This window comes from Tursiops truncatus, chromosome 11 (assembly GCF_011762595.2).
Source record: "Tursiops truncatus isolate mTurTru1 chromosome 11, mTurTru1.mat.Y, whole genome shotgun sequence".
Taxonomy (NCBI): Eukaryota; Metazoa; Chordata; class Mammalia; order Artiodactyla; family Delphinidae; genus Tursiops; species Tursiops truncatus.
The window spans coordinates 5534693-5560634 of record NC_047044.1 but is presented as its reverse complement, the minus strand read 5'-3'; the positions used below and the strand labels follow the sequence as shown (position 1 = coordinate 5560634).

The 25942-nt window shown below is 41.8% G+C and overlaps 1 protein-coding gene across 1 annotated transcript in view; it reads right to left on the bottom strand.

Moving 5' to 3' along the window:
• The window catches only part of EFCAB6 (EF-hand calcium binding domain 6), a 227974-nt gene that overhangs the window by 172981 nt on the left and 29051 nt on the right, over positions 1 to 25942 (bottom strand). The window contains 3 exon segments of the mRNA XM_073789209.1: positions 2217 to 2283; positions 11170 to 11258; positions 20817 to 21028. Of these exon segments, the coding sequence (XP_073645310.1) occupies positions 2217 to 2283; positions 11170 to 11258; positions 20817 to 21028 (368 nt within the window).

Sequence of the window (25942 nt, the reverse complement as noted above, 5' to 3'; positions counted from 1 at the left end):
TCGCTAGGTGTTCCTCTCTGTCTCCAATGTTTGAGTGTGGCCCGTTTGCAGGACCAGAGTTGTAGCCGGAAACACGCTACTGCACACAGCCAGCAGCTGAGGAGTGGATTTGGCTTGTTCTGTTTACTTTGGGGTCGGTGGGAAGGGACGACATTCATTTAAGGTCCTACCTATACCTCAAAGGAAGCTGTAGTAATAACCATAATAATGATAGCTGGCATCACCTAAGTGTTCCAGGTGCTTTATGCTGGATACCTTTAAGCCACGCAACAGCACTGTGAGGTGGGTGTTCTTATCCCCACCGACAGATGAAGAAGCCCAATGACAAGGACTTTGCCCAAGGCCACCCGGCTGGTAAATGGCAGAGCCCGTCCACGCCACCTGCCTGCCCAGCGCCAGGGTGGCAGGCAGAGCTGGGGCTGCAGCTTGTGCTGGCCAGACTGCACGGCAGAGAAAGCCTCGGAGCTGCCCTGTGGTCGGGCGTTACCTCTATCACCCGTTCCTCAGCCTCTCGCCGTCACCTTTCTGTTTAAACCGCACTGCTTTAAACTCACTCTTAGTGAGGGGGCTTCTATGGGAAGGAGGCCAGGATGAAAAAGGACTGAGATGAAAGGGCGCCCAGTGGTGGAGTTCCCCTTCAGCTTTCCTCTTCGAAGCCTCACTTTCAGTAACTTACAAGCTAGGCCTATGTCCCTCCCCTCCCCTAACTGTAACGTTGCATTACTGACCCACCTATGTTGAAAGCATGATCGTCATAAACAGCTGACTTTCCTAGGATAATTTCATGATTAACCAAGTTTGTGAAGAGACAAATTAAAGACATATACCATAAATAATATCTATTACATATCAATTACAAATATTGCATATTTCTTACAGAATAACAAATGAACCACAACAGAAGCAGCAAATCATGACACCAGGGTTCCTACTAATATAAACTATAGTGAAAGTAGATTTTTAGGAGCACATAATGCTAAAAAATTATCACACTAGGAAGAATTTTCTGGTGTTAATGGCATAAGCCAGGGAAATTCAGACAAACATTTTGTGGGTTTCTAGCTATTTTTGATTTTGAAATGTTTGACAATCTCAGAAGAGTTCAAAAAGGAAAGAAAATTTGTCACATTTCAAACCAACATATTGAATCAAGTAAATTAAACTATGATTCTCAAACTGCTCGTGTAACTGACAGGCCCAAATGCATTTTAAAAAGGGGTCCGATTCCAGCCCCCGAAGGCCGTGAGCATCTCCTCCCTCCCTAGTTGTGCGCCCTGATAGCTACCCACAACCGGCAAACAGGAACAGAGCTATATGCTCCTTTTTAAACACGCGTAGTAGCTTTCGTGGCTAAATTACTCAATTCTTAAATATGTATCGCTCTGAGTTTCACCAGTTATTTTTACCACGCCGCTCTTGATTGGCATTTACTGCCGAAAAGCAGTAGTTTTCTCTTTCTAAAGAAAACCCTGCCTCAGTCGTAGACAAAAACCAAAAGGGCAGCCCTACTAATAATGATCTGAAGTTAATACAAAAGTAATTAATATTCCAGGACTTCTGCTGGTGTCGTTCATCAAAAAGGATGCCATCAGGGCAGGCGAAGTCATGTGAATACAGGCTTTCATGTGAGCTCTACTGGGTGAGGCACGAGAACGCGGACGACAAGACACAGCTCATTCTGCATCAGCTCCCTCTGCTAGCAATTACTTTTCTTTTTTTTTTTTTTTTTGGCATTTTGGGTTTTTTAATTAAGAATTTATTTTTAAGAGCAGTATAAGGTTCACATCAAGATTGGTGGAAACGTACAGCAATTTCCCGTATACCTCCTGTCCCCACACATGCATGGTGTCCCCCATTATCAGTATCCCCAACCAGAGTGGGACATTTGGTTCAACTGAGGGACCTTCACTGATGCATCGTAATCTCCCATAGTCCCTAGTTCACATTAAGGCTCACTCTCGGTGTACGTTCTATGAGTTTTGTCAACTGTATAATGACACGTAGCCATCACTATGGTATGAAACAGAGTATTTTCACTTCCTTAAAAATCTTCTGCTTTCCACCTAAATCATCTTCTCTCTCCACCCTCTGCCCTTCAACCTCTAGCAACTACTAAACTTTTAAATTTTCCATAGTTTTGCCTTTTCCAGAAAAATAGCAATTACTTTTGACGAAGGGTGGGGATTGGGGGAATAACTCTGAAAGCTCTCTGTTACCTTTTCTCCTACTTGGACTTCGAGTTCTTTTAATGTCCGACAGCAGTTCATTTCACTCTCACCTCCCCTCAAAGATAACAATTGAAAATCTTTTGTTAAAGTGTTTTCACTACGTTAATGCTTACATAGGACACACAGAGATCAAAATTATAGGAGTTTCTAAATTATGTATTTTTAAATGCAAGGTCTTTCTTACGCCATCCGCCAGAAGCGTGAACTTGGGCCAGTTACTTAGCTTCTCCGCGTCTCGGGTCCCTCATCTGTAAAATGACACAGGACATCGACTCCTCCTGGGGTGGGGTGGGAATGGAGCGATTACGGCTTCACGCAGAGAGCCCTCACGGAGGCCAGGCCCCGTCTCACATGACCCTCACTCCATGGGTTAGCGGCCACCACCATCCCGCTTTCCAGGGAAGGCTGGGGGAGCCGGGGTCACCGTGGGGAAGCCACGGCACCGGCTTCAGACCCAGGGGGCCTGGCTTCACGGGCCACGCCTAACCCTCGGCTTCGGCACTGTGTTCTGACCCCTGCGGGCTCCCGCTCGCCCCGCGGTGCGCACCGAGCCCCTCTGCAAAGGGCTTAGGACGGATGTGCGTCTATACCAGCCCCGTCTCCAGCCGCTTTTATTAACTATTTTTGATTTTGCATTACCTGTGTATCTATAAACCGCTTCACAGCCTCTCTTTGGAACTAACCACAGGGCTAGCGTGAGGATAAAGAACAACAGAGGCCACTTCAGAGTATTTACCCAGTGCCTCCTACACTCAGGCCTGGGCGTGGAGTCGAGCAGGACACCGTTCCCAGGCTTGAAAAAGCTTAATGCTAGTGACAGTGACAGACTGGAAATAAGTAATGTAAGCTGAAGTAATAACAAGTGCTCTGAAGCCAGTTAAGACAGGTGGGGATAGACTGGACACTGGGGTAAGATGGGCCGACTCTCCTGCATGGGTGGACGACGGGGCATTTGAATAGAGACCCACAAGCTAATAAGCCAGGAGCCACCATCTCGAAGGAAAAGCTCTCCAGGCAAAGCAAAGGGAACATGCCACAGCTTGAAGCCCAGAGGTGGCAGGAGCCTGGCACGTCCCAGGGCTGCTACTGCGGAGGCCAGGGGGACCAGAGCCCACCAAGCAGGGCCAAGGAACATGGGGTAAGTCCAGAGATGGAGGCTGAAACCAGCGCCATGGTGCGGGGGCCGTGATGAGGAGACTGGACTTCACACTGGGGAAGGGGAAGCCACTGGAGCGCTTTAGACAGAAATTAACTTCATTTTACACACGAGGAAACAGGCTCAGAGGGGTTAAGTGCCGAGCCCAAGTTAGAGATGAAACCAGGAACCCAGCCTTATGATTCTGTGTTAAATGTAATATATTTAATATGGTTTTTTTTTTGGGGGGGGTTGTGGGGTTTTTTTGCGGTACGCAGGCCTCTCACTGTTGTGGCCTCTCCCGTTGCGGAGCACAGGCTCCGGACGCGCGGGCTCAGCGGCCATGGCTCACGGGCCCAGCCGCTCCGCGGCATGTGGGATCTTCCCGGACTGGGGCACGAACCCGCGTCCCCTGCATCGGCAGGCGGACTCTCAACCACTGCGCCACCAGGGAAGCCCTTTTTTTTTTTTTAAATATGGTTTTAATTATGTATTGAAGAGATACAAAACACTATTTGTAACATATGTTTAAGATTTAAGGAATAAAAATCACACATACCTGACTTTGTACAGCTGTGTGCCCACCATCAGCTGAAGAAATGGAGAAGTGCCACTGCCCCAGGGGCACAGGAGGCCCCGCCCCTCCCAACCTCAGCCCCTCCCTCCCTCCTCTGCATTTGGTCAAGGCTTCCTCAGCCCCAGTGGCAGCTCCTCTGCCCAGTCTGGCTCCAGTCCTCTTCCCTTTTCAGGGAAGTCTGTACCCCAAACTCCATCTCAGTATCTGCCTCAGGGGAGCCCCGTCTACTGTCTGACATTAACTTAGTGGTGCCTGCTTTCTTTAGATTAGTATTTATTTGAATAGTATGTCTTTTTAAATCCTTTCACTTTTAACCTTTCTATAAAACTATGTTTAGGTTTTTCTCTTCGTGGATTTTACTATCTGTTATCTTTGTCTTTCAAGTGGTATATTTATTATAATTACTGATATATTCAGGATTTCTATTTTTCCTGCCTATTCTGCTGCTTCTTGCCTTCTTTTGGGTTGATACCATTTTTATCATTCCATTTCTGTGCCTCTATAAGTTTGGGAATTATACACTCCACTTTTAGACTTGTAGTAATTGCTCTGGAAATTACAACCAGCATAATTTTCAAAGACTCAAGTTAATCAGAACTTTCATCTTCCGACTGGACAATGTACCAACTCCAGAACATTTAACTCCAGTCCCTCCTCTCAATTTATATATCACTACTATCATGTGTTCTAATTCTAACCTATTTTTAAATTCCAGAAGCCATCAGTATTCCCTACAGTCATGAGTGTGTCCTGTACTTGCCAGGTGTTCAGCCATCTTCCCTCAGCATCCCTTCTTGCATCATCTCAAACCTTCCACCTGGGATCACTTTCCTTCTACCTAAGGTATATCCTTAGAGTTTCTTCTTCTGGACCTGTTGGGGGCCAAATCCATTTTTGTTTGAGAATGTCTTTACTTCAATATTTAAAATAGTGAAAGATATTTTCTTTAGATACACAGTTCTAGGATGGCAGTGATTTTCTTCCAACACATCGCATTTTTTTTTTTTTTAATTTTTTCTTGCTGTACGCGGGCCTCTCACTGTTGTGGCCTCTCCCATTGTGGAGCGCAGGCTCTGGACACGCAGGCTCAGCGGCCATGGCTCACGGGCCCAGCCGCTCCGCGGCATGTGGGATCTTCCCGGACTGGGGCACGAACCCGTGTCCCCTGCATCGGCAGGCGGACTCTCAACCACTGCGCCACCAGGGAAGCCCACATCGCAGTTTTTAATCCACTCTTCACCTGGCTCCCATTGTTACAACTCAGAAGTCACTTTTGTGTACATGTTGCCCTTTGGCTGCCTTTAAGATCTCTTGGTCTTTGGGGTTCTGCCCCCACCCGTTTTATATCTTTTTTGAGATTTGCCTTCTTGAATCTGCAGGACAGCACTTTTCATCAGTTCTGGAAAATCCTCAGCCATTGTTTCTTTGGCTATTACCTGTCCCATCTCTCACTGCTCTCTTTACAGAGCTCCAATTACATCGTTTATGTCTCTGCTACATTCTGGCTAATGTTTTCTGACCAATCTTCCAGTTCACTTGTTTCTTTAGCTGTGTCTAATACGTTTCTTAAATTCATTGAGTTTTAAATTGCTGTTGTGAGACATAACCTTTACGCAGAAAAGTACATACAGTACATATGCACAGTTTACTTACAATTAAGGCAAACACCTGTTTAACAATTACTCAAATCAAGAATTAAAGCCAAACAAAAGAGGCTCCCACTTGCCCTTCTCCAATCATAATATTTCCTCTCCTCCTAGCACTTAGGATATCATTTACTTTTATTTTGTTATAATTTTACCACCTAGGTATGTATCCCTAAACAATACAGTTCAGTTCGTCTGGTTTTGAACTTCACATATGAACAGAAGCATTCGTATGTTTCTTCCTCCTTCACTAGATATTATGTCTGCGAGAGTCATTCAGGTTGCTGACTATACATGTCGTTCGTTGGTTGTCATTGCTGTTTTTCCATCCACTTATTCAACAAATATATATTAAGCACCCACTATGTGCCAAACATGGTCCTAGGGGCTTGGGATACATCCATAAATAAAACTGATAAAGCTGCCTGCCCTCGTGGGGCTCACGTTCTAGAATGAGAAAATCACATTTGTGTGTTGACCTCATGGGTGTGAGCCGAGTGACCTACAGCTTTATTTGGGGGAGAAGCGCTGCGGACACTGGGGAACCACCAGTCAAAAGCCCTAAGACGGGAGCAACAAGAAAAGGACACAGTGAAGAAAGAGGAGAGCAGAGAGCGCCTGTCAGGGAGGCCAGCCAGGGCACAGAGAGCCTTGTGGGTACCGGGTACCGTAGGGTCACTTGCCTTCTGCCGTTTAGCATACCTTTTATGATTTCCTTTAGTCAAGATCTGTAGGAAGTAAACTGTCTCAGTTTTTGTCTAAAATGTCTGTATTTCACCCTCCGTCTTTATTTTTTTAAATGTTCCTCAGTGACTTCTATCATGTCTTTAATCTTCAGAAATTCAAAGACGCCGTCCACACTGAAATGACCTTCAGAGGCATAGAAATTCAAGATGTGATGCAGAAGGCTTCTTTTCTTTTGTCTGAATTGGTTCCTTTACTGGAGTTCCTTTAGCTGCTTGTTTCTTTGTAGCAAACAATTTTCTCCCTCCAAATCCTGCTTCTCTTGGCCAAAAGCCTTCTTTCCTCCTTTTTTCTCAACCTACCCAGGCTACCTGCCTAGAGTCAACTTCACATCTGCTCTGTTGACGGACGTTCTACCGCCGTTGTTTGCTTTATCCACTTGAATTTGTGGTACCCGGCCTGGCCAAGGAATGTTGCAATACATGGTCTTGTGAATGAATGTTTTTTTCAGCATTGTCAGAGCAATAATAGATCTACTTAGAAACTTTGTGGGAGGAGGGAGGGAGGATTCTGAAGCCCCGGAAACTTGGACAAATAAAGCTGGTTACGGTCATCAGGTAACCAAGGGAAGATTTTAGAATAGAAAAAGAGAGCAAAAACTCAGTTATCAGATTTGAGACTTGAGGGCAAAGTACATGGTCACAAAATGGCATATAAGGGAGAGGAGGGAAATAGGGCATCAGTCTGTATCTGACACAGTCCACAGTCTCCTTTTTATGTGTATTGTTTTTTTAACTTCTTAGAATCAGATCCATGCAGTTTCTTTCTTCTTTTACACACTCTTCCATAGTTCAGTTGGCCCTACATGTTGATGTCTGAAATGTGACATTACACAGGAAGGTCGGTTGTGTTCTACCTCACATCTAAGCCATAGTGAACGATAAGTTTTCACAGGTGACACCTAGTTGTAATATATGCCACATATGGCTAAAGGTTGATATTTGAATGAAGGAAATATTGATGCTGAATTAAAGAAACTGGATGTAAGTACAGGGAAAAATTCTTTGATTCTTGTTGCTTTGCCCTATACACAATGCACTGACACCCTGCACATATGTGTGAATGAATTTTGTTTCAACGTAATTCTCAGGCTCCTCAGTAAGTTCTTCAGAACTCTGTCGTGAATCTTTCTGGATGGTGCTCAGAAAGCTTTCAAAAACTTCTGCTAAGATCTGTTTCGATTGCTTTGTACGTGGAGGGCTGTAGTTATTCTTCAGGGAGGTAGCATTGCGCTGAGTGCCACATGGATTATCGAAGTGGGAAACACTTTTGGTCCATAAGCAGAAATGTTCGACATGTCCATCAGAAGCAAATCTCAAAGGTTCAATTTACTCATTTTAAATAGAATAATTCCTTGGATGTTTCTGAAGGGTTATTGATGATACTACCATTATTACAGATGATGTGAGGTCATCCATGGCAGATGCAAGAGCAGTTCCACATTTTGTCCTTACCAGCTCTCGTACACTCAGAGGCACAGACTTCTTGATAGCATTCCAGGTCCTAAATGTCTTCTGATGCAAAATATCCTCTTTAATCTTCATGTTGCTCCCAACTTAATCAACCACTGTAGCACATTCAGTAACTTCCTCATATTAGACAGTTCTGGTGAGGCTGAGATGGCCAGGACAGAACAGACGGCATACCTCTTCTGTGTTGTGTTCACTCTACGTTGTCAAGGGCATCAAGCTTTGGCTGATACAAAATATGACCTCTTGAACCAAGGGAAATGCTGTGACCACAATAATAAGTCCCCCCACCACCAATTCAGGGAATTTGAGCTGCAAATCTGTCAATGTCCTGAGATTTAGCCCAAGTCTAATGACCGGATAATTCAATGCACAGGCTGCCTCATTTTCATACAAGTCAGTGTGAAGAGAGTACACAAGAGCTAGGTGAAAAGTAACCTTGAACACCATAGGCAAAGGTGCCAGATGTGTCTTCCTTTTCCAAACACTCTGATACCAGTGGATGAGCAGATACCATGGCAAGAAAAGGAGAGGCTCTCAGGCGTTCCCACAGAAAAAGTTCTCTTCCTTATTCTTACAAACATAGTATAAAATTCTAGGATGGCAAATATTTTAGCTTCAGTGCATTGAAGACATTTTCCCACAATCTCATACCTTTCATTGTCACTGTTGAGACATCAGTGTCAGTCTAACTGTCACTCCTGTGAAGTCAATTCCCTTTTTCTTCTCACTGCCTTTAATATTTTCTCTTTGATGCTGATGTTCTGCGGTTTTACCGTGATATGTCTAGACAGGCATTCCTTTTTATTTATCTGGCTTGAGATTCTAACCCATTACCTTTTCAAATATAATCTCTGTCCTACTCTTTCTCTTACATATCTGGAAATCCAGTAAGAAGTATTGTTGGGCCTTCTCTTCCCTCCTCCCATGTCTCTTATACCTGTTCTCCAAGCTTGATATCTCTCTCTCTTTCTGTGCTGCATTCTGGATAATATCTTCAGATCTATTTTCCACTCCACTAATGCCCTTTTCAGCTGTGTTGAAGCCACTGTTTTCACCCATCTGCTGAATTTTATTCTATAATGATTGTATCTTTCAATACCAAGAGTTCCATTTTGTACTTCTTCAACTGCCTCTTGTTTTGCACTCATATATTGAATCCATTCTTTCATTTCTTTAAAGATATTAAAACACTACTTTTAGATTCTGTATCTGATAGTTCCAATATCCCAAGTGTTTGGAGATCTGATTCCACTGGATATGATTTCCATTTGTTTGCGGTCCTCATTCTTTGTCTCTTTATATGTTTTCAAGGTTTTTTTGTGTGACACTTTATCTGTGGTTTTCTTTAAGGGCTATGTTGTAGATGTATTCCTCCACAGAAGGGCACACCCAGTCCAGGACCAGTAAATTTTAAGTAAATTCCTAGCCTGAGACTTTTCAGACCACACAGGTAACATTATTTTAGACACAGATTTTCATGAATTGACTTGTGATTACAACTTTTCCCCTATTCACCCAATGCCAGTGTTGAAACTGGCAGGTTTCCTTGTGCCCTTCTGCCATGCAGGTTTATATTTTGTAGATTATCCTTACAAGAGCGTATAGGGTCTTCCCTTAGGTTTCTCCACCTTGGGCAGACCCTGCAGGTTTTGACTCTTGTCCCCTTCACTCCAAACAGCCAACAAAACTGAAACACAAATTCATCAAGATTTGGCCAATACCTTCAGGGTAAAAACTGGCTTTATAGAAAGCTCCCTTCTCTGGATTCCAAGTTTTACTGCATGCTTAGCCTCTGAGAATTACCTTCTTGCCAGCTCAGTAATGTATTAAAATATTTTACCTTTTATCCATCATTTTAGTAGTTTTCAGTGGCAGTATTTTTCATGGAGGTAGCCTACCATAGTACTAGAAAGAGAAGTTTCTATTCACCGTAATTCGTGGTCTTCAACAATAAAGAGAATTTAGCTTCATGTGTAAGTCAGAAATCTTCCAAATTTAGTTTAAATATTTAGTCTTTTATGTTTAAGGAAGTAACTTATGATACTTTTCATCTCAAATTATTAGCTTTCCCAACTGTTGAGTTGTAGCATTTCCAACTGTTGAGTTTTTCAACAAAGAATATTCAACCTAGATTACTTATTCCACAAGTGTGGATGGTTTTAAGTCAAGAACATGAATATAGAGCCTATAAAATGACCAGTGGTCCTTCTGAATGAGCCTGGAAGTTATCCTAGTTCACCACTTATGGAACATCAACTGATCAGAGCACAAAGAAGTCCCACATCGTGGAGCAGATAATACCTTGTCATTCTTGTTGGAGCTGCTGCACTAATTCTTTTATTTTTTTAATTGTGGTAACCAAAAAACCACATAAGTTACCATCTTAACCATTTTTAATATACAGCTCAGTAATGTTAACATATTCACACTGTTGTGCAACAGATCTCTGGGACTTGCTCACCTTACAAAACTGAAACTCTACACCCAGTGAACATCAACTCCCCCTCCCCGCTCCACACTGCTGCACTAAGTCTTACATGTCAGCTGCATCCCGGATGGATGCCATCACGAAAGCTGTAATACCAAAATTTGCTAGTATTTCAGAACCAAATTTAATTGTTTACACAATTCCTGAGAAAATGAAGCTTACCCATTTAGAGGCAGATAATCTGAGTAAATAATTTTTTTACTAAAATAATATTTCCTACATCATACACTAGAATCAAAGACCTTTACAGCTGATAGAGACATTAAAGTTCAGACTTTAACTCTCTCGTTTTGCACATAAAGCAAATGAGCTTCATGCTCATGCTACAATTATGAAATACAGAGGAGCTCATACAAAGATCTTTTTAAAAATACTTCATTTCTAGCTACCAAAATATGATCCCTATCCAATGAAAGACATTAAAAATGTATAAAAACAAACAAATTTAAAATTTGGCATCTTAATACTTCTACTTCAAAGTTTAAATTCCTTACTTCCAGGGAATTCCCTGGCGGTCCAGTGGTTAGGACTCAGCGCTTTCACTGCCGGGGCCTGGGTTCAATACTTGGTCGGGGAACTAAGATCCCGCAAGCCACATGGCACAGCCAAAAAAAAAAAAATTAAATTCCTTATTTCCAAATATGAAATGCATTGCATATGAAATATGTTAGTCTGGTTTTAATTTGCTATGTTTCCAATTTTAATACAATATTATTTCTCTTATTCTGAAATATATCTCATTTAGACGTTAGACTCTTCTCTGAATAAAATTTTTGACTGAGGATTGTATCTGTTGACATGATTTATCTCTAATGACCTTGTGTCCTATTTCTTATCATTTCAAGTTTCACATTTGCATATGAGGAAAAAAAAACTTACCTCTGTATAACATTTATATTCAGGTCAATTCCACCAAATCTGGACAGGAATACAAGGTACGGAAGGGCATCAGAGCTGGTGAGGGGGATCTACGCCCAAACAAGAAGAATAACAGCCCGTTAGAGAATTCAGATCCAAGCAGTGGACAGCACGGCAGGTTTCATGATGTAAGGCAGGACGTTCTTAGTGGGATGGGCATTCCAGTAACAGTCACAGCTACTCAGTCCAGGTGTCTGAGTTGACAGGCACCCTCAGCAGACTAAGCAGAAGCAGCATGAACGCCAGAATGCCAGTCTGTGCTCAGTTAAAAGCCAACAAGTTGTCTACAAAATTATCTAAAATCTAGGTCTATCTAAAAGATAAGTACAATTAATAGAAATATATTCTAATATATATGTTATATATGTATATGTATTTTTATATATGTGTATATGTATTTTTATATATGTGTATATGTATAAATATATATATATATATATTTCCCAAAAGTCTGAGGCATAATTAACCCTCTGAGTGTCATGTGTACTTACTGTACATTCATATAATTTCAAGGTAGAAAAAAATCATTTTCAAATCTAAAATTCTATAAAGGACATCATTAGGTCAAGTGGGTTAATATGGACTATAGGCTAAATTAAAGTATTATTATCTCAATGTTTAGTTTACTGAAGTTGCTAACTGTACTGTGATTATGTAAGAGAATAGTTCTTATTCTTAAGGAAATACACACTGAAGTATTTAGAATTAAAGAACCATTAATATAAGCAACATCCTCTTGAACGGTTCAGAAAAAAATTATGTACACATTGTGTATTTCGTATATATTATTTGCATATATGTATGAACGAAAGATCACGGGAGAAGCAAACGAGGCTAAATGTTCACAACTGTCAAATCTGGGTAAAGGGTATATGGCTACTGTTTGTACCACTCTTATCCTTACAAATTTTCTGGAGCTTTGAAATTACTTTTAAATAAAATGTCAAATTTTTTTAAAAGTGAAAATAATTATTTCCCCCAAAAAAGCATTATGAAATTAAAATATAATCAATATAAATATATTTTATTAAGCTTCATGCAAATACACAAAGTACAATTTCCCATACAGCTGAATGGCTCCCAAGCCTATACAACCAAGTTTGATATTTACTTAACCCTTAAAATTCCAGCCTCAAAGCCTAGCACGGTTATCTCAGTCTTCCCCAAAGGACAAATTTCTCCTTGCTGTTAAAAACATGTATAACTAGGAAATGGGCCCAGAGGGAGAGTGGCTCACAGGGCAGGCCTTTGTGAAGCCTTTTCCTGGAAAGGACACCCAGGACTTGGATTTCTGACGGGGCATTTTTTAGTAGATATAATTTGGGTAGACGCTTCAAAGGTTCCCTAGTGTTACAGAAGAAGGTCAAGAACAGATTAAACGTGCAGTTTCCCAGACTGGATGCCCTCCTGGCCTTGGTAGTGATAAGAGTCAACATGGAAGGGAAGAAACTTACATCTGGAGAGCTCATACTTTATAAACGGGTACAGGCACTGCTCTTGGTTTTAACTCATTTAGCCCCAAACTACCTTCTGAGGAGGTTGAAATTTTCCACATTTCACAGAGCAGAGGTGTGACCTCCCTGCATGGCACTGCCATTAAGTCATTTAGTCACAGAAATCTGTGACTCCAGAGCCCAGGTTCATCTCACTACACTAACCACCCTGCCTTAAAATCCATCAATCTATTGAAGCTGGGCCTTCCCTGGTAGCACAGTGGTTAAGAATCCACCTGCCAATGCAGGAGACACGGGTTCGATCCCTGGTCCAGGAAGATCCCACATGCCGTGGAGCAACTAAGCCTGTGCACCACAACTACTGAGCCTGTGCTCTAGAGCCTGCGAGCCACAAGTACTGAGCGCGCATGCTGCAACTACTGAAGCCCGTGCATCTAGAGCCCGTGCTCCGCAACGAGAAGCCTCCGCAACGAGAAGCCACCGCAATGAGAAGCCCGCACACCGCAATGAAGAGTAGCCCCTGCTCGCCGCAACTAGAGAAAGCCTGTGCGCAGCAACTAAGACCCAACGCAGCCAAAAATAAATAATAAATAACTATTTTTAAAAATCTATTGACGCTTTTGTCACATTTCATATTGCTACTTATGGTCTAATGCAAATTCTAATGTGGCACATACACATTTGCAATGACTGGTCTACAAAACTAAGCGCTTAGACAACCCAAATCACCTCTCCAGTATTTGCTATTCTGGCAAAAATGTTGGAGAATCAAAACTGTCCACTGATGAATCACTGAAAGCAATTCTTAGACTGGGGCTGGGGGAGTGTAGTTTGTAAATCCACATCCAGTATGTTGATAAGTACCTTCAAAGACTTCTCTTTCCCCAACCCAGCACAACCACCAGGACCAGAACGGAACTTAGTTTTCCTTCTCTGGAATCCATTTACCAATTCAACTTCTTTCAAAATGTTTATATTAATATTCAGAGACTGAAGCCACATTTTTTTTATTGTACTGTTTAAAAATTTTTTTAACATCTTTATTGGAGTATAATTGCTTTACAATGGTGTGTTAGTTTCTGCTCTATAACAAAGTGAATCAGTGATACATATACATATGTTCCCATATCTCTTCCCTCTTGCATCTCCCTCCCTCCCACCCTCCCTATCCCACCCCTCTAGATGGTCACAAACCACCTAGCTGATCTCCCTGTGCTATGCGGCTGCTTCCCACTAGCTATCTACCTTACGTTTGGTAGTGTATATATGTCCATGCCACTCTCTCACTTTGTCACAGCTTACCCTTCCCCCTCCCCATATGCTCAAGTCCATGCTCTAGTAGGTCTGTGCCTGTATTCCCGTCTTACCCCTAGGTACTTCATGACCTTTTTTTTTTTTCTTAGATTCCATACATATGTGTTAGCATACGGTATTTGTTTTTCTCTTTCTGACTTACTTCACTCTGTATGACAGACTCTAGGTCCATCCACCTCACTACAAATAACTCAATTTCGTTTCTTTTTATGGCTGAGTAATATTCCATTGTATATATATATATCACATCTTCTTTATCCATTCATCTGTCGATGGACACTAAGGTTGCTTCCATGTCCTGGCTATTGTAAATAGAGCTGCAATGAACATTGTGGTACATGACTCCTTTTGAATTATGGTTTTCTCAGGGTATATGCCCAGTAGTGGGATTGCTGGGTCGTATGGTGGTTCTATTTGTAGTTTTTTTTTTTTTTTTTTTGCGGTACACGGGCCTCTCACTGTTGTGGCCTCTCCAGTTGCGGAGCACAGGCTCCAGATGCACAGGCTCAGCGGCCATGGCTCACGGGCCTAGCCACTCCGCAGCATGTGGGATCTTCCTGGACCGGGGCACGAACCCGTTTCCCCTGCATCGGCAGGCAGACTCTCAACCACTGCGCCACCAGGGAAGCCCCTCATTGTAGTTTTGATTTGCATTTCTTTAATGATTAGTGATGTTGAGCATTCTTTCATGTGTTTGTTGGCAATCTGTATATCTTCTTTGGAGAAATGTCTGTTTAGGTCTTCTGCCCATTTTTGGATTGGGTTGTTTGTTTTTCTGTTATTGAGCTGCATGAGCTGCTTATAAATTTTGGAGATTAATCCTTTGTCAGTTGCTTCATTTGCAAATATTTTCTCCCATTCTGAGGGTTGTCTTTTGGTCTTGTTTATGGTTTCCTTTCCTGTGCAAAAACTTTTAAGTTTCATTAGGTCCCATTTGTTTATTTTTGTTTTTATTTCCATTTCTCTAGGAGGTGGGTCAAAAAGGATCTTGCTGTGATTTATGTCATAGAGCGTTCTGCCTATGTTTTCCTCTAAGAGTTTGATAGTGTCTGGCCTTACATTTAGGTCTTTAATCCATTTTGAGTTTATTTTTGTGTACAGTGTTAGGGAGTGTTCTAATTTCATACTTTAACATGTACCTGTCCAGTTTTCCAAGCACCACTTATTGAAGAGGCTGTCTTCTCTCCACTGTATATTCTTGCCCCTTTATCAAGATAAGGTGACCATATGTGTGTTGGTTTATCTCTGGCTTTCTATCCTGTTCCACTGATCTATATTTCTGTTTTTGTGCCAGTACCATACTGTCTTGATTACTGTAGCTTTGTAGTATAGTCTGAAGTCAGGGAGCCTGATTCCTCCAGCTCCATTTTTCATTCTCAAGTTTGCTTTGGTTATTCGGGGTCTTTTGTGTTTCCATACAAATTGTGAAATGTTTTGTTCTAGTTCTGTGAAAAATGCCAGTGGTAGTTTGATAGGGATTGCATTGAATCTGTAGATTGCTTTGGGTAGTAGAGTCATTTTCACAATGTTGATTCTTCCAATCCAAGAACATGGTATATCTCTCCATCTATTTGTATCATCTTTAATTTCTTTCATCAGTATCTTATAATTTTCTGCATACATGTCTTTTGTCTCCTTAGGTAGGTTTATTGCTAGATGTTTTATTCTTTTTGTTGCAATGGTAAATGGGAGTGTTTTCTTAATTTCACTTTCAGATTTTTCATCATTAGTGTATAAGAATGCCAGAGATTTCTGTGCATTAATTTTGTATCCTGCTACTTTACCAAATTCATTGATTAGCTCTAGTAGTTTTCTGGTAGCATCTTTAGGATTCTCTACGTATAGAGATCATGTAGATCATGTCATCTACAAACAGTGACAGCTTTACTTCTTCTTCTCCTATTTGGATTCCTTTTATTTCTTTTTCTTCTCTGATAGCTATGGCTAAAACTTCCAAAACTATGTTGAATAAGAGTGGTGAGAGTGGACAACCTTGTCTTGTTCCTGATCTTAGTGGAAATGCTTTCAGTTTCTCTGGAATCTATTTACCAATTCAACCTCTTTTAAAATGTTTATATTAATATTCAGAGACTGAAGCCACATTTTTTAAAAATTCATTTTACTATTAATGAAACTAAGGTATAAGGCAGGTTACAAGCAATGCCTCCTCATCACTCTTGCCCTGATCAATCATCAAAACACCCTGACGTTCAAACATTCTTGACATGGTTCTTGAAATAAAATTAAAGCTAAAGTAAATTCACTATAACTGGAAAAATTCATTTCTAATTTTAAGGGTGAGATTCCCATGAAATATTTTACCTGTTTTATGTATTTCCAGTTAAGCTTATATTAACTATTGAAAAAGAAAGCCTGTATCACCACCTGGATTAGTCATGAAAAGATCTAGAAAAGGGACACACACTGTGAACTCCAGGGATTAGGAAGAGAACCCCTGCTCTTCATTCCCAATGAACCTGGCCTCCTGAAAAGGCACCACACTGCGGTCTCCTTGGTTTATACAGGAGGGGGTCACAGGAGCTCAAGGTTCTAGAAAAACGTCCTGATTATAAGATAGACTATCAGAACCTGTTTTTTAAAGTCTCTTAAGTTCTACAGTTCTCAGTGACTTCTTTTAAAAACAGATGTAGCTTTTAAAAAACGGATGCACATTTCACATCTTCTGTACTTTTCCTCTTCCTGCATAGCTGATTAGCTTGGGAAGGCTGGCAAAATTGTAAATCAAGATTAGATCATGAATATAGGGAGATATCAGCAGGAAATAATATTTTAACTTTCCATTTGGTATAAAGAAAGGAACAGTTAAATCAAGGTTATGAGGAAACATGTGATATTTGTGAGGACAGAGGTTCTTTAAAAGCAAGAGAACATTACCATATGACACAGCAATTCCACTCCTAGGTATGTACCCGAGAGAAGTGAAAACATATGTCCACATAAAAATTTGTACATGAAATTTCACAGCAGCATTGTTCACAAAAGCCAAAAAGTGGAAATAACCCAAAGATCCATCAGCTGATGATAAAGTGCAGTGTATCCATGCAGTGGAATATTATTCAGCCATAATGAGGAATGAAATACCGATTCATGCTATAACATGGATGCTTAGCATAATTAAACATTATGCTTAGTGAAAGAAGCCAGTTACAAAAGATCATATATTATATTATTCCATTTTATGAACTCTCCAGAATTGGCAATCTGTTGTGACTTAAGGTATCAATAGATTAATGGATGTCAGGGGTTAGGGGAAGGGGAGTGGGGAGTGACTGCTAATGAGTACAAAGTTTCTTTTGGGGGTGATAAAATGTCCTGGAATTAGATGGTGGTGATGGTTGCACAACTCTGTGAATATATGAAAAACCAGGAACTTGTCCATTTTTGAATGGTGAATTTTATGATATGTAAATTATATCTTTATAAAGCTTTTATTTAAAATGCAGATACAATAAAAGGTGACATGTAAAAGAATCAATATATACTATTTGTGAAATTCTGGAAGTGAATAAAGGGGATACATTTTTTAAAAGAAGAAGAGAAAAGCTCTTCATCATTCCTCCCCTTCCCTCCTTCCCTGTCTGTTCCCTCACAATTCAGTCCTACAGTCATTAGATGGGGCAGACAAAAGTGGCGTCTGCAACATGGGGGAGCCGTGCTCCAGAGCAGGGTTGGAGGAAGAGGGCATCCACCTGGGGGTGGAGGTGCTGGACATGGGAGATGAGTCACATGCCAGGGAGGCTGATCAACTAAGTGAATATACTCAGAACACAGAAGCCAAGTGGCTCATTGTCTAAAACGGTAGTTACAAACATAGAAAGTGAGAAAATTACAATGAACCCTGAGGTACTGGGTTAGAATTGGCGGTATTGGTGTGAACTCACGGTTTTCAATATATAGATTGATATAGAAATACTCGTAGATATAAGTGTATGTAAATGTGTATATATGTTTATATATGGAATATATCCCCTAGGGCTCTGCCCACTTAGAGGGCCTGGAGCAAAGAGCAGCTCTGGTATACTCAGATCCCAGATTCTGGTTACTTTTGTTCCATTAAAAGGAACCAGAGCTCTTTGGAGAAATGGACGATTCTGGGACCGAGGCAAGGAAAGTACAGGTGAGTTTATAATATCTTGTATCAGAAAGTAAGGAAGTGCTCAAAGAATGATGGGGACATGTCAAAAGGACACAGAAACCAGCATAAAGGGGCTCCTACTGGCTATATTAGGGACCATTGAAACATCAAAATAAATAATGAAAATAATGGATCATAAGCCACTTAATAAAACAGGAAATCTTGAGTCCCTGCAAACATATAAACAGTAAATGAATACATGAAAGTTTGGTGAGGAATGGCATATCTACATAGTTTCAAAGTTTCTCCCACAAAATGCTTATTAATTACAAAGTAGATAAAGAGCACTCCACCAGGAAAAAGACAAATGGGCCTGATATATTCCACCTTAATCAAGTGACCACAGTGAACATCAGCAGTAATGGGACAGACGGAAATCACCTGTAAGCTAAGAAAAGCATTGAAAAGAGCACAGCGTCATTTCTGTGACATTCCTGCCAAAGATGCAAGCCTGAATCTAGTCATCAGGAAACATCCGATAACTCAAGTCAGGGACACTCTACAAAATAACAGGTCTGCAATCTTCAAAGTGTTATGGTCCTCAAGACTAAGGAAAGACTGAAGAAGTGTTCTAGACTATAGGAGACTTGCCAAATGCACTGCATGATTGTGACCTGGGGCCTGGGGCTGAGACGGCTGCCATGAGTTGACATTACTATCCTTACCATGACGGCTGGATTGTGGGTGTATAGAACAGGGCTCTGGTTTTAAGGAAACATACGCTGAAATATTTGAGGTAATGGAGCAGCTTACCCCCAAATGGCTTACGAAAGAGAAAATTGTTCTTTGCACTATACTTCCAACTTGTCTGTGACTTTGTGATTGCTTTTTTAAAAACAATAAAGCAGGGCTTCCCTGGTGGCGCAGTGGTTGAGAGTCCCCCTGCCGATGCAGGGGACGCGGGTTCGTGCCCCGGTCCAGGAAGATCCCACATGCCGCGGAGCGGCTGGGCCCGTGAGCCATGGCCGCTGAGCCTGCGCGTCCGGAGCCTGTGCTCCGCAACGGGAGAGGCCACAACAGTGAGAGGCCCATGTACCACAAAAACAAAACAAAAAAACAAAACAAAAAACAATGTGAGAGGAACCTGAAAGAGGAGGAGCAACACTTTCTGTGTATGCGCTCTGTCCACACTTCCAGCTGGCACTTGAACCATGTGTGTGCAGGTCAGACTCAAGAGTCCCAGCAAAAGACCAGAAAGCTGAATCAAGATATGAATGACTGCCCACTGCAGGTGAGGGAGAATTTGCAAGTTAACTGCCTGTCAAAGCAAAAGTATCAAAAGTCTCTGAGGAATATAACAGAATCCAGAGTCTCCACAGCACAGCATTCGTGACGTTTAGCGCTGCACCGTTTAATGAACAGCCAGAGCCGTATGTGACTCCCGAGCACTGGAAACGTGGCTAGGGCAACTGATGAGCTGAACTGTTTGTTAAGTTTCATGTTAATTGATTTAAATTCTAAAATTAACTTCGCTTTGGGAAAACTTTTAAGTTTGGAATGACCGGGTATATGAATCTAATATTTCAACAGCAACTTTTATGAAATCTAAATACAGATAAAGTATTTCCAATGGAAATTTGGTGTCAGCATTGAGGTCTTCTGTAAGTGTAAAGTACATACCAGGCTCTGTAGACTTAGTACACAGAAAAGAATGTAAAATATCTTATTACCAATTTTAAATAGTGATTACATGTTGAAATGAGATAGTATTTTAGATACATTTATTTGGTCAAATAAAAATATTATTAAAATTAATTTCACCTATTTCTTTTTATTTTTGTAATGTAGCTACTGGAAAATTTAAAATTATTTATGTGACTCACTTTATATTTCTATTGAATAGCACTAGTCTGGGATATTATCCAAATATGCTCAAAAATGAAGAACCAGAGAAATGTGACCCTTCTCAAAGGAAAAAAATCAAAGCAGGCCAACCCTGAGATGATCCAGATGTTAGAATTACCAGATAAGGACTTTTAAGCAGCTATTTTAACTACGCTCAATGTAGTCAAAGAAATATGCTCATAATTGAAAGAAAAACCAAGAAATCTAAGCAGATAAACAGAAATTATTAAAAAAGAACCAAATGAAAACTCTAAAACTGAAAAATACAATGTCTAAAATTAAAAATTCACTGAATGGACTTCATAGCAGAATGGAGATGCTAAGAAAGAGTCAGTGAATTTGAAGACACATCAATGAAAATTATGCAATCCGAAAGATAGACAGGAAAAATATTTTATAAAATGAACAGAGCCTCAGGGGTCTGGAAGACAATACCAAAATGTCCGAGGGAGCAGAGGAAGAGGTAGAAAAAAATATTTGAAGAAATAATAGCTGAAAACTGTCTGATTGCTCTGCATTGGGTTGAGCATACAGTAGATGCTCAATAACCACTTCAGGTAAGAACAAACGCAAATACTAAGTTTCAAAGTACATGTTGACCAAATACTCTTTATATGGAAGCCTTAAAAAATAAACTAATATGACTATAATAGTGCTACACACAAAATATGACCCAAGCACATGATAACTGTCCCAAACCTGCCAGAATTTAATTGAATTGTGACAAACAAAACTCTATTTGGGACAGTGGGGGAAAGCCAGACGAGGTTACATGCTCCTGTAATATACTGCATCCCCCCCTCCATACTGGGTGATTCTGAGTCTTTTCCGCACTGTACCTGAGCCAGCACATCTTGAAACTGTTCTCTCGTGAGAGGCAGCAGGAAGGTTGTGATGACTCTTCGCAGTTCATTCTTTGTCACTGTCATGTTGTTACTGATGTCGAGCAGGTGAAAGGCTTTCTTCAACTCATCTCCTTTATCAGTAATTTTTTGAAATAAAATCCGTTTTACATCTAAGGACGACAGTATTGGATGTGCAACAGCTGTGGCTATAAAAGAGAGACAGCTATTTATTAAACGCTCTTAAAGCTAAGACAATAAACAGCATTTCACTGTGTACTAGAATCCAACAAACTTCTAAACAGTATTTCTTCCACTACATCTAGGTTTACAAGTAGATGACCCACAATTGCAAATCTGCAGTCATTTGTGGCACCTCTGAAATTTACATTTCAATCAATATAAAGTAATAGTAGTAACATTAGAAAAAAAGAGCGGAGATAATCTTCCCTATAAAGGACCTATGTCACAAGTGAAAAACATGGATATTGAAATAAAACTTAGTTAAGAATCAATTTTATCTCAAATAAATCTTCAAAATATGATATTCACTTTTCATCCCCTTGCCAATTTTTGAGGGGAAAACATGTAATTCTTAAATCTACAACCTTTTCCTTTCAAAGACAAGGAAGAGGTGAGTGTCACTGGATACTAAAGGATAATGAAGAATGTTTAGTTCCCGAATGAGCTTGCAGGGCGCCTGCACTTCCTGGTGAGGAAAGGGGTCCCAGCTCTAAGGGTTTAGGTCCCAGAGTCCCCGTGTCACCAAAGGGCAGCTGACACCCTACAAACACAGTAACTACAAATTAACTCATGGTGCCAATCAGTATCATAAACATGAAGATGTGATTAGTCCCTTTCGATATTTTATAACCTAGTAGGTAAAGAGGAGGCTAAGAACCATGGTAGCTTGGTAAATCTCTTATATCTATTAATGAGATTGCAAAGGCTTGGTGACCATCATTCATTTAGGATGCTCTGCTCTTGGAAAGCTTAGACTCTGGAGGGGGAAGCAAAACAAGAAACAGACAAATGAATGATGAGGTAACGGTAGATAGTGCCAAGTGCCGCAAAGGTAGCAGGACAAACCAACGAGGTGGGGGGCAGCCGGGGAGCTTAGGATGGGGGTCACAACGGAGCTGCTGTTTGTTACGGGTGGTGTTTCGGGATGTGGAACCAGATGTTCACCTAGGAGAAGACAGACAGGCAGAAGAGGGCTGGGCACAGAGCCTGGGGGAGAAGGGTCTTAAATCTCCCACGAGAACTCCAAGGATGCTCAATGTGCAGGAGTGGCTGCCTGCATCCCTCTGCGTTTCTGACTGTCGCTTCAAACCTCAGAAGCAGCTGATTCACGTGGCGGAGCTGCAGGGCTCCACATCAGCTGGTGAAGAGTATTTCTCCCTCTGCCCGCCCAGCCTGGAATTCCTCCTCCTGAACCCAGCGTCACAGAGGGACCCCTTTATGTCTTTATGTCTCCATCTTGAAATCTTTTTTTTCAGAATTTTCATGCGCATTTTCAGGTGCTTTCCAAGCAGCCCCATCTTGGCAATCAATAATTCTAATTTTGGGGCTTCCCCGGTGGCGCAGTGGTTGAGAGTCCGCCTGCCGATGCAGGGGACACGGGTTCGTGCCCCGGTCCGGGAGAATCCCACGTGCCGCGGAGCGGCTGGGCCCGTGAGCCATGGGCGTTGGGCCTGCGTGTCCGGAGCCTGTGCTCCGCAACGGGGAGAGACCCCAACAGTGAGAGGCCCGCATACCGCAAAAAAAAAAAAAAAAAAAAAAAAAATTCTAATTTTGAAGTATCAGAAATATTGCTTTGAAACTATTTGAGTTTACTTGAGGGCAGACTTTTTATTTCGCAAGCCTAACGCAACTTCTGGAATTTAAAATGAAAGCGGTAGCCGAACTTGCACAATCTGCTGGTGGGAGAGTACTAACTGATATGATCTTTCTGGAGGGGAATGTGACAAAATTTTCTACATCCGTTTAGGATACAGAAAGTCACAGCAGATTGTCATTCTGACCCTGCAATGAGAACAAGTAGGATAAGCTAAAAAAAGAGAGGGGTTTGAAACCCACCAAAGAACTGAGGGTACAAATAAACTAAACTCCACAAAGGACCAGCCACTCCTCAGAGAGAAAACACCCATGACTCCTTTCACCCTTCAAGAGTCTTGGGCAGAGAAGCAGATTCATTCTACACAGGGGTATGGAGAAAACAAGCGATTGCTTAGTAGCCACGTGGACGGATCCCATGGATTTGCATCCCAAGAGCCTCAGTCACAGAGCGAGTCTGCACCCGTCCTCGTGGGCCTTCACACGTTGCACAGGAAGCACCCCAAAGCTGGGAGTGAGGCAGGAGAGCTGTGTGATATGCCCCGAGGGATGCAGGGTCTTCCCGAAGTGTCAGGCTGCTGCTCACCGTGCCTGAGTACAGACCAGCGGCAAACCCCTCTGAAGCGTACGGGGCCCTCACCGAGTGCACCTCAGCAGCCCACTGCAATTGCAGGCAGGGCGGCAGGGCGGAGGGCGACCTCCTAAGGTGCACGAAGCTAGCAGCTGAGCTGGAGGACAAACAGAGCTCCCCAGAAACCCTCCAAAAGTGGCAGGAGGGCTGGAAAGCAGAGAGCCCGCCACAGGATGCCAAGCTGGCAGCTGGACTCTGAAGCAGAGATGGCTGGAGTCTCAGCAGTGCTCAGCTCGCAAGGCCTGTTGAAGGGAAGCATTTGAAACAAGGGGTCACGTGAATCTAACCAAAGCTGCAACCAGATCCAGACAGAGCTCAACTGAGAAATTAAACTGAGCCAGCCCACCTCACCAGCAGCCTGAGCAGAAGGGCTTTACCACCTTTTTCTGGTGGTAAATATGATTTACTTCTGTCTCTGCTCTGTTTTACACAAATGTCTGGTGTTAAATCCTTTTAAAATTGCAAGACAAGTAAACAAAGAAAAGGTGACCTGATCAAGAGCAAAAAAGAATCATGGAAGACCCACAGAGAGAACAGATGTAGAAACGATCAGGTATTTAATCCAAGAATGACAAATATGTTAAAGAGATTAAGGGAAAACTGACAAAATGCTGAACATGAAGGGAATTTCAGCAGAGAAGTGGAAACTATTTTTTTAAAGCACATGAAAAAGCTAGAAATTAAAAATACAATATCAAAGCGAAGAGCTCATTTAATTTGTTTAACAGCAGAACTGTACACAGTAGAAGAAAGGACTAGTGAATAGAAAGTCAGGTCAACAGAAATTATTCAAATTGAAACATAAACATAAAGCAAAAAACATCTTAAAAGGAAACAGGGTGTCTAAGATCTGTAGCTTACAGATTCACCCATGAATTGTGCTTTCTTTAATATGAGTCATATAAGTACATATCTACACGTGTGTGTGCATGCATGACGTGCATGAGAGACAGGCCAGCCAAACACTTAATGGTGACCAACTCTGGAGAGAAAAGGGGTGCTAGGAGACATTATATATGTATGTATATAATTTTTATTTAAATATATTTGTTTCTATATATATAATTTTTATTTAGAAAAGAAAAAAATAATTCAGTACATAAAAAACATAAATAAAAGGCAAATGACAAATGAAAAAAGATACTGATGGCACATAAGGCAGATAAAGGATTAATATTTTTAATACAGACAGCTCATACAAATAACTAAAAAGACCAACCCACAGTGGGTAAATGGGCAAAGGACATGAACAGGCAGCTGACAAAAGACATAAACATGATGAACTTGACAATCAAAGTTAACCTCACCATTAGAGAAATGCAGATTAAAATCACAACAGAAGGGCTTCCCTGGTGGCGCAGTGGTTGAGAGTCCGCCTGCCGATGCAGGGGACGCGGGTTCGTGCCCCGGTCCGGGAGGATCCCACGTGCCGCGGAGCAACTAAGCCCATGCACCACAGCTACTGAGCCTGCGCGTCCGGAGCCTGTGCTCCGCGACGGGAGAGGCCACAATAGTGAGAGGCCCGCGTACCGCAAAAAAAAACAAAAAAAAACAAAGAAAAAAATCACAACAGAATATTGTTTATGCATATCAAATGGACAAAATGTAAGAGATAATATTCTGTGTTAGGATATTCAGAAACAAGTACTTGTAAATATCACTTGTGCGGATGTGCAGTACAAGCTTCCAAAAGGCAATTTGGTGGTGCTCACGAGCCTTAAGGGTGTGGATGCCCTTTACTCCAGTAATCCCACTTCACTCCATTCTTCTTGGTACTGTCAGAAAGCTAGTTAAACTGAGATACATCCGAAGTACACTCTAGGCGTGGGGCTACTGGGCTGGGAGACATTTATTATGGATGGTAAATGTTTCTGTTGGAAATTGCCAGTTATCCCTCAACATCCATTCTCCCTTCTTGCCTGAGATTTGGACAGACACATGGCCCACTTGAAATAGTCTCTCTGGTAGATGCCTGTGGCCTCTCACTGATGCAGGTGAGCACAGGTGGCGAGCGTGACTTCTGACTAGAATGCCTTTCTTCCGGTCCATCCTTTCACTACGTCCCACTGAGTCCTTCCCGTTCCCCTCAGGCTGTGCACTCATAGCGCTTTGTACGTGCTTCTGGACCAGCACTGGTATTGTTCTGCTGGAATTCCTCCTCTCCCTCTCAAGACTGTGGGATCCTTCAGGGCAGACCCTCTACCGGACCCGTCTCTTTATCCTCCGTCCCTGTGATAGTTCTTGTCACATATTAGGGCTCAGAAAATGTTTGTGAAGGAAGGGAGGGAGGGAGGAATGGACAAATGAAAAGACATATTTTTGGGAAATTATAATGTCAAATTTTGTTGCTTTAAAACTGAATGATCCAAATAAGTTAAAATTTTACGTCCACACAAAAATCTGCATGCAAATGTCTATAGCAGCTTTATTCATAATTGCCAAGGCATGAGAGCAACCAAGGTGTCCTTCAGTAGTGAATAAACTGTTGTACATCCATACAAGTGAATTTTTTTTTTTTTTTTTTTTTTGGCGGTACGCAGGCCTCTCACTGTTGCGGCCTCTCCCGTTGCGGAGCACAGGCTCCGGACGTGCACACTCAGCGGCCATGGCTCACGGGCCCAGCCGCTCCACGGCATGTGGGTTCTTCCCGGACCAG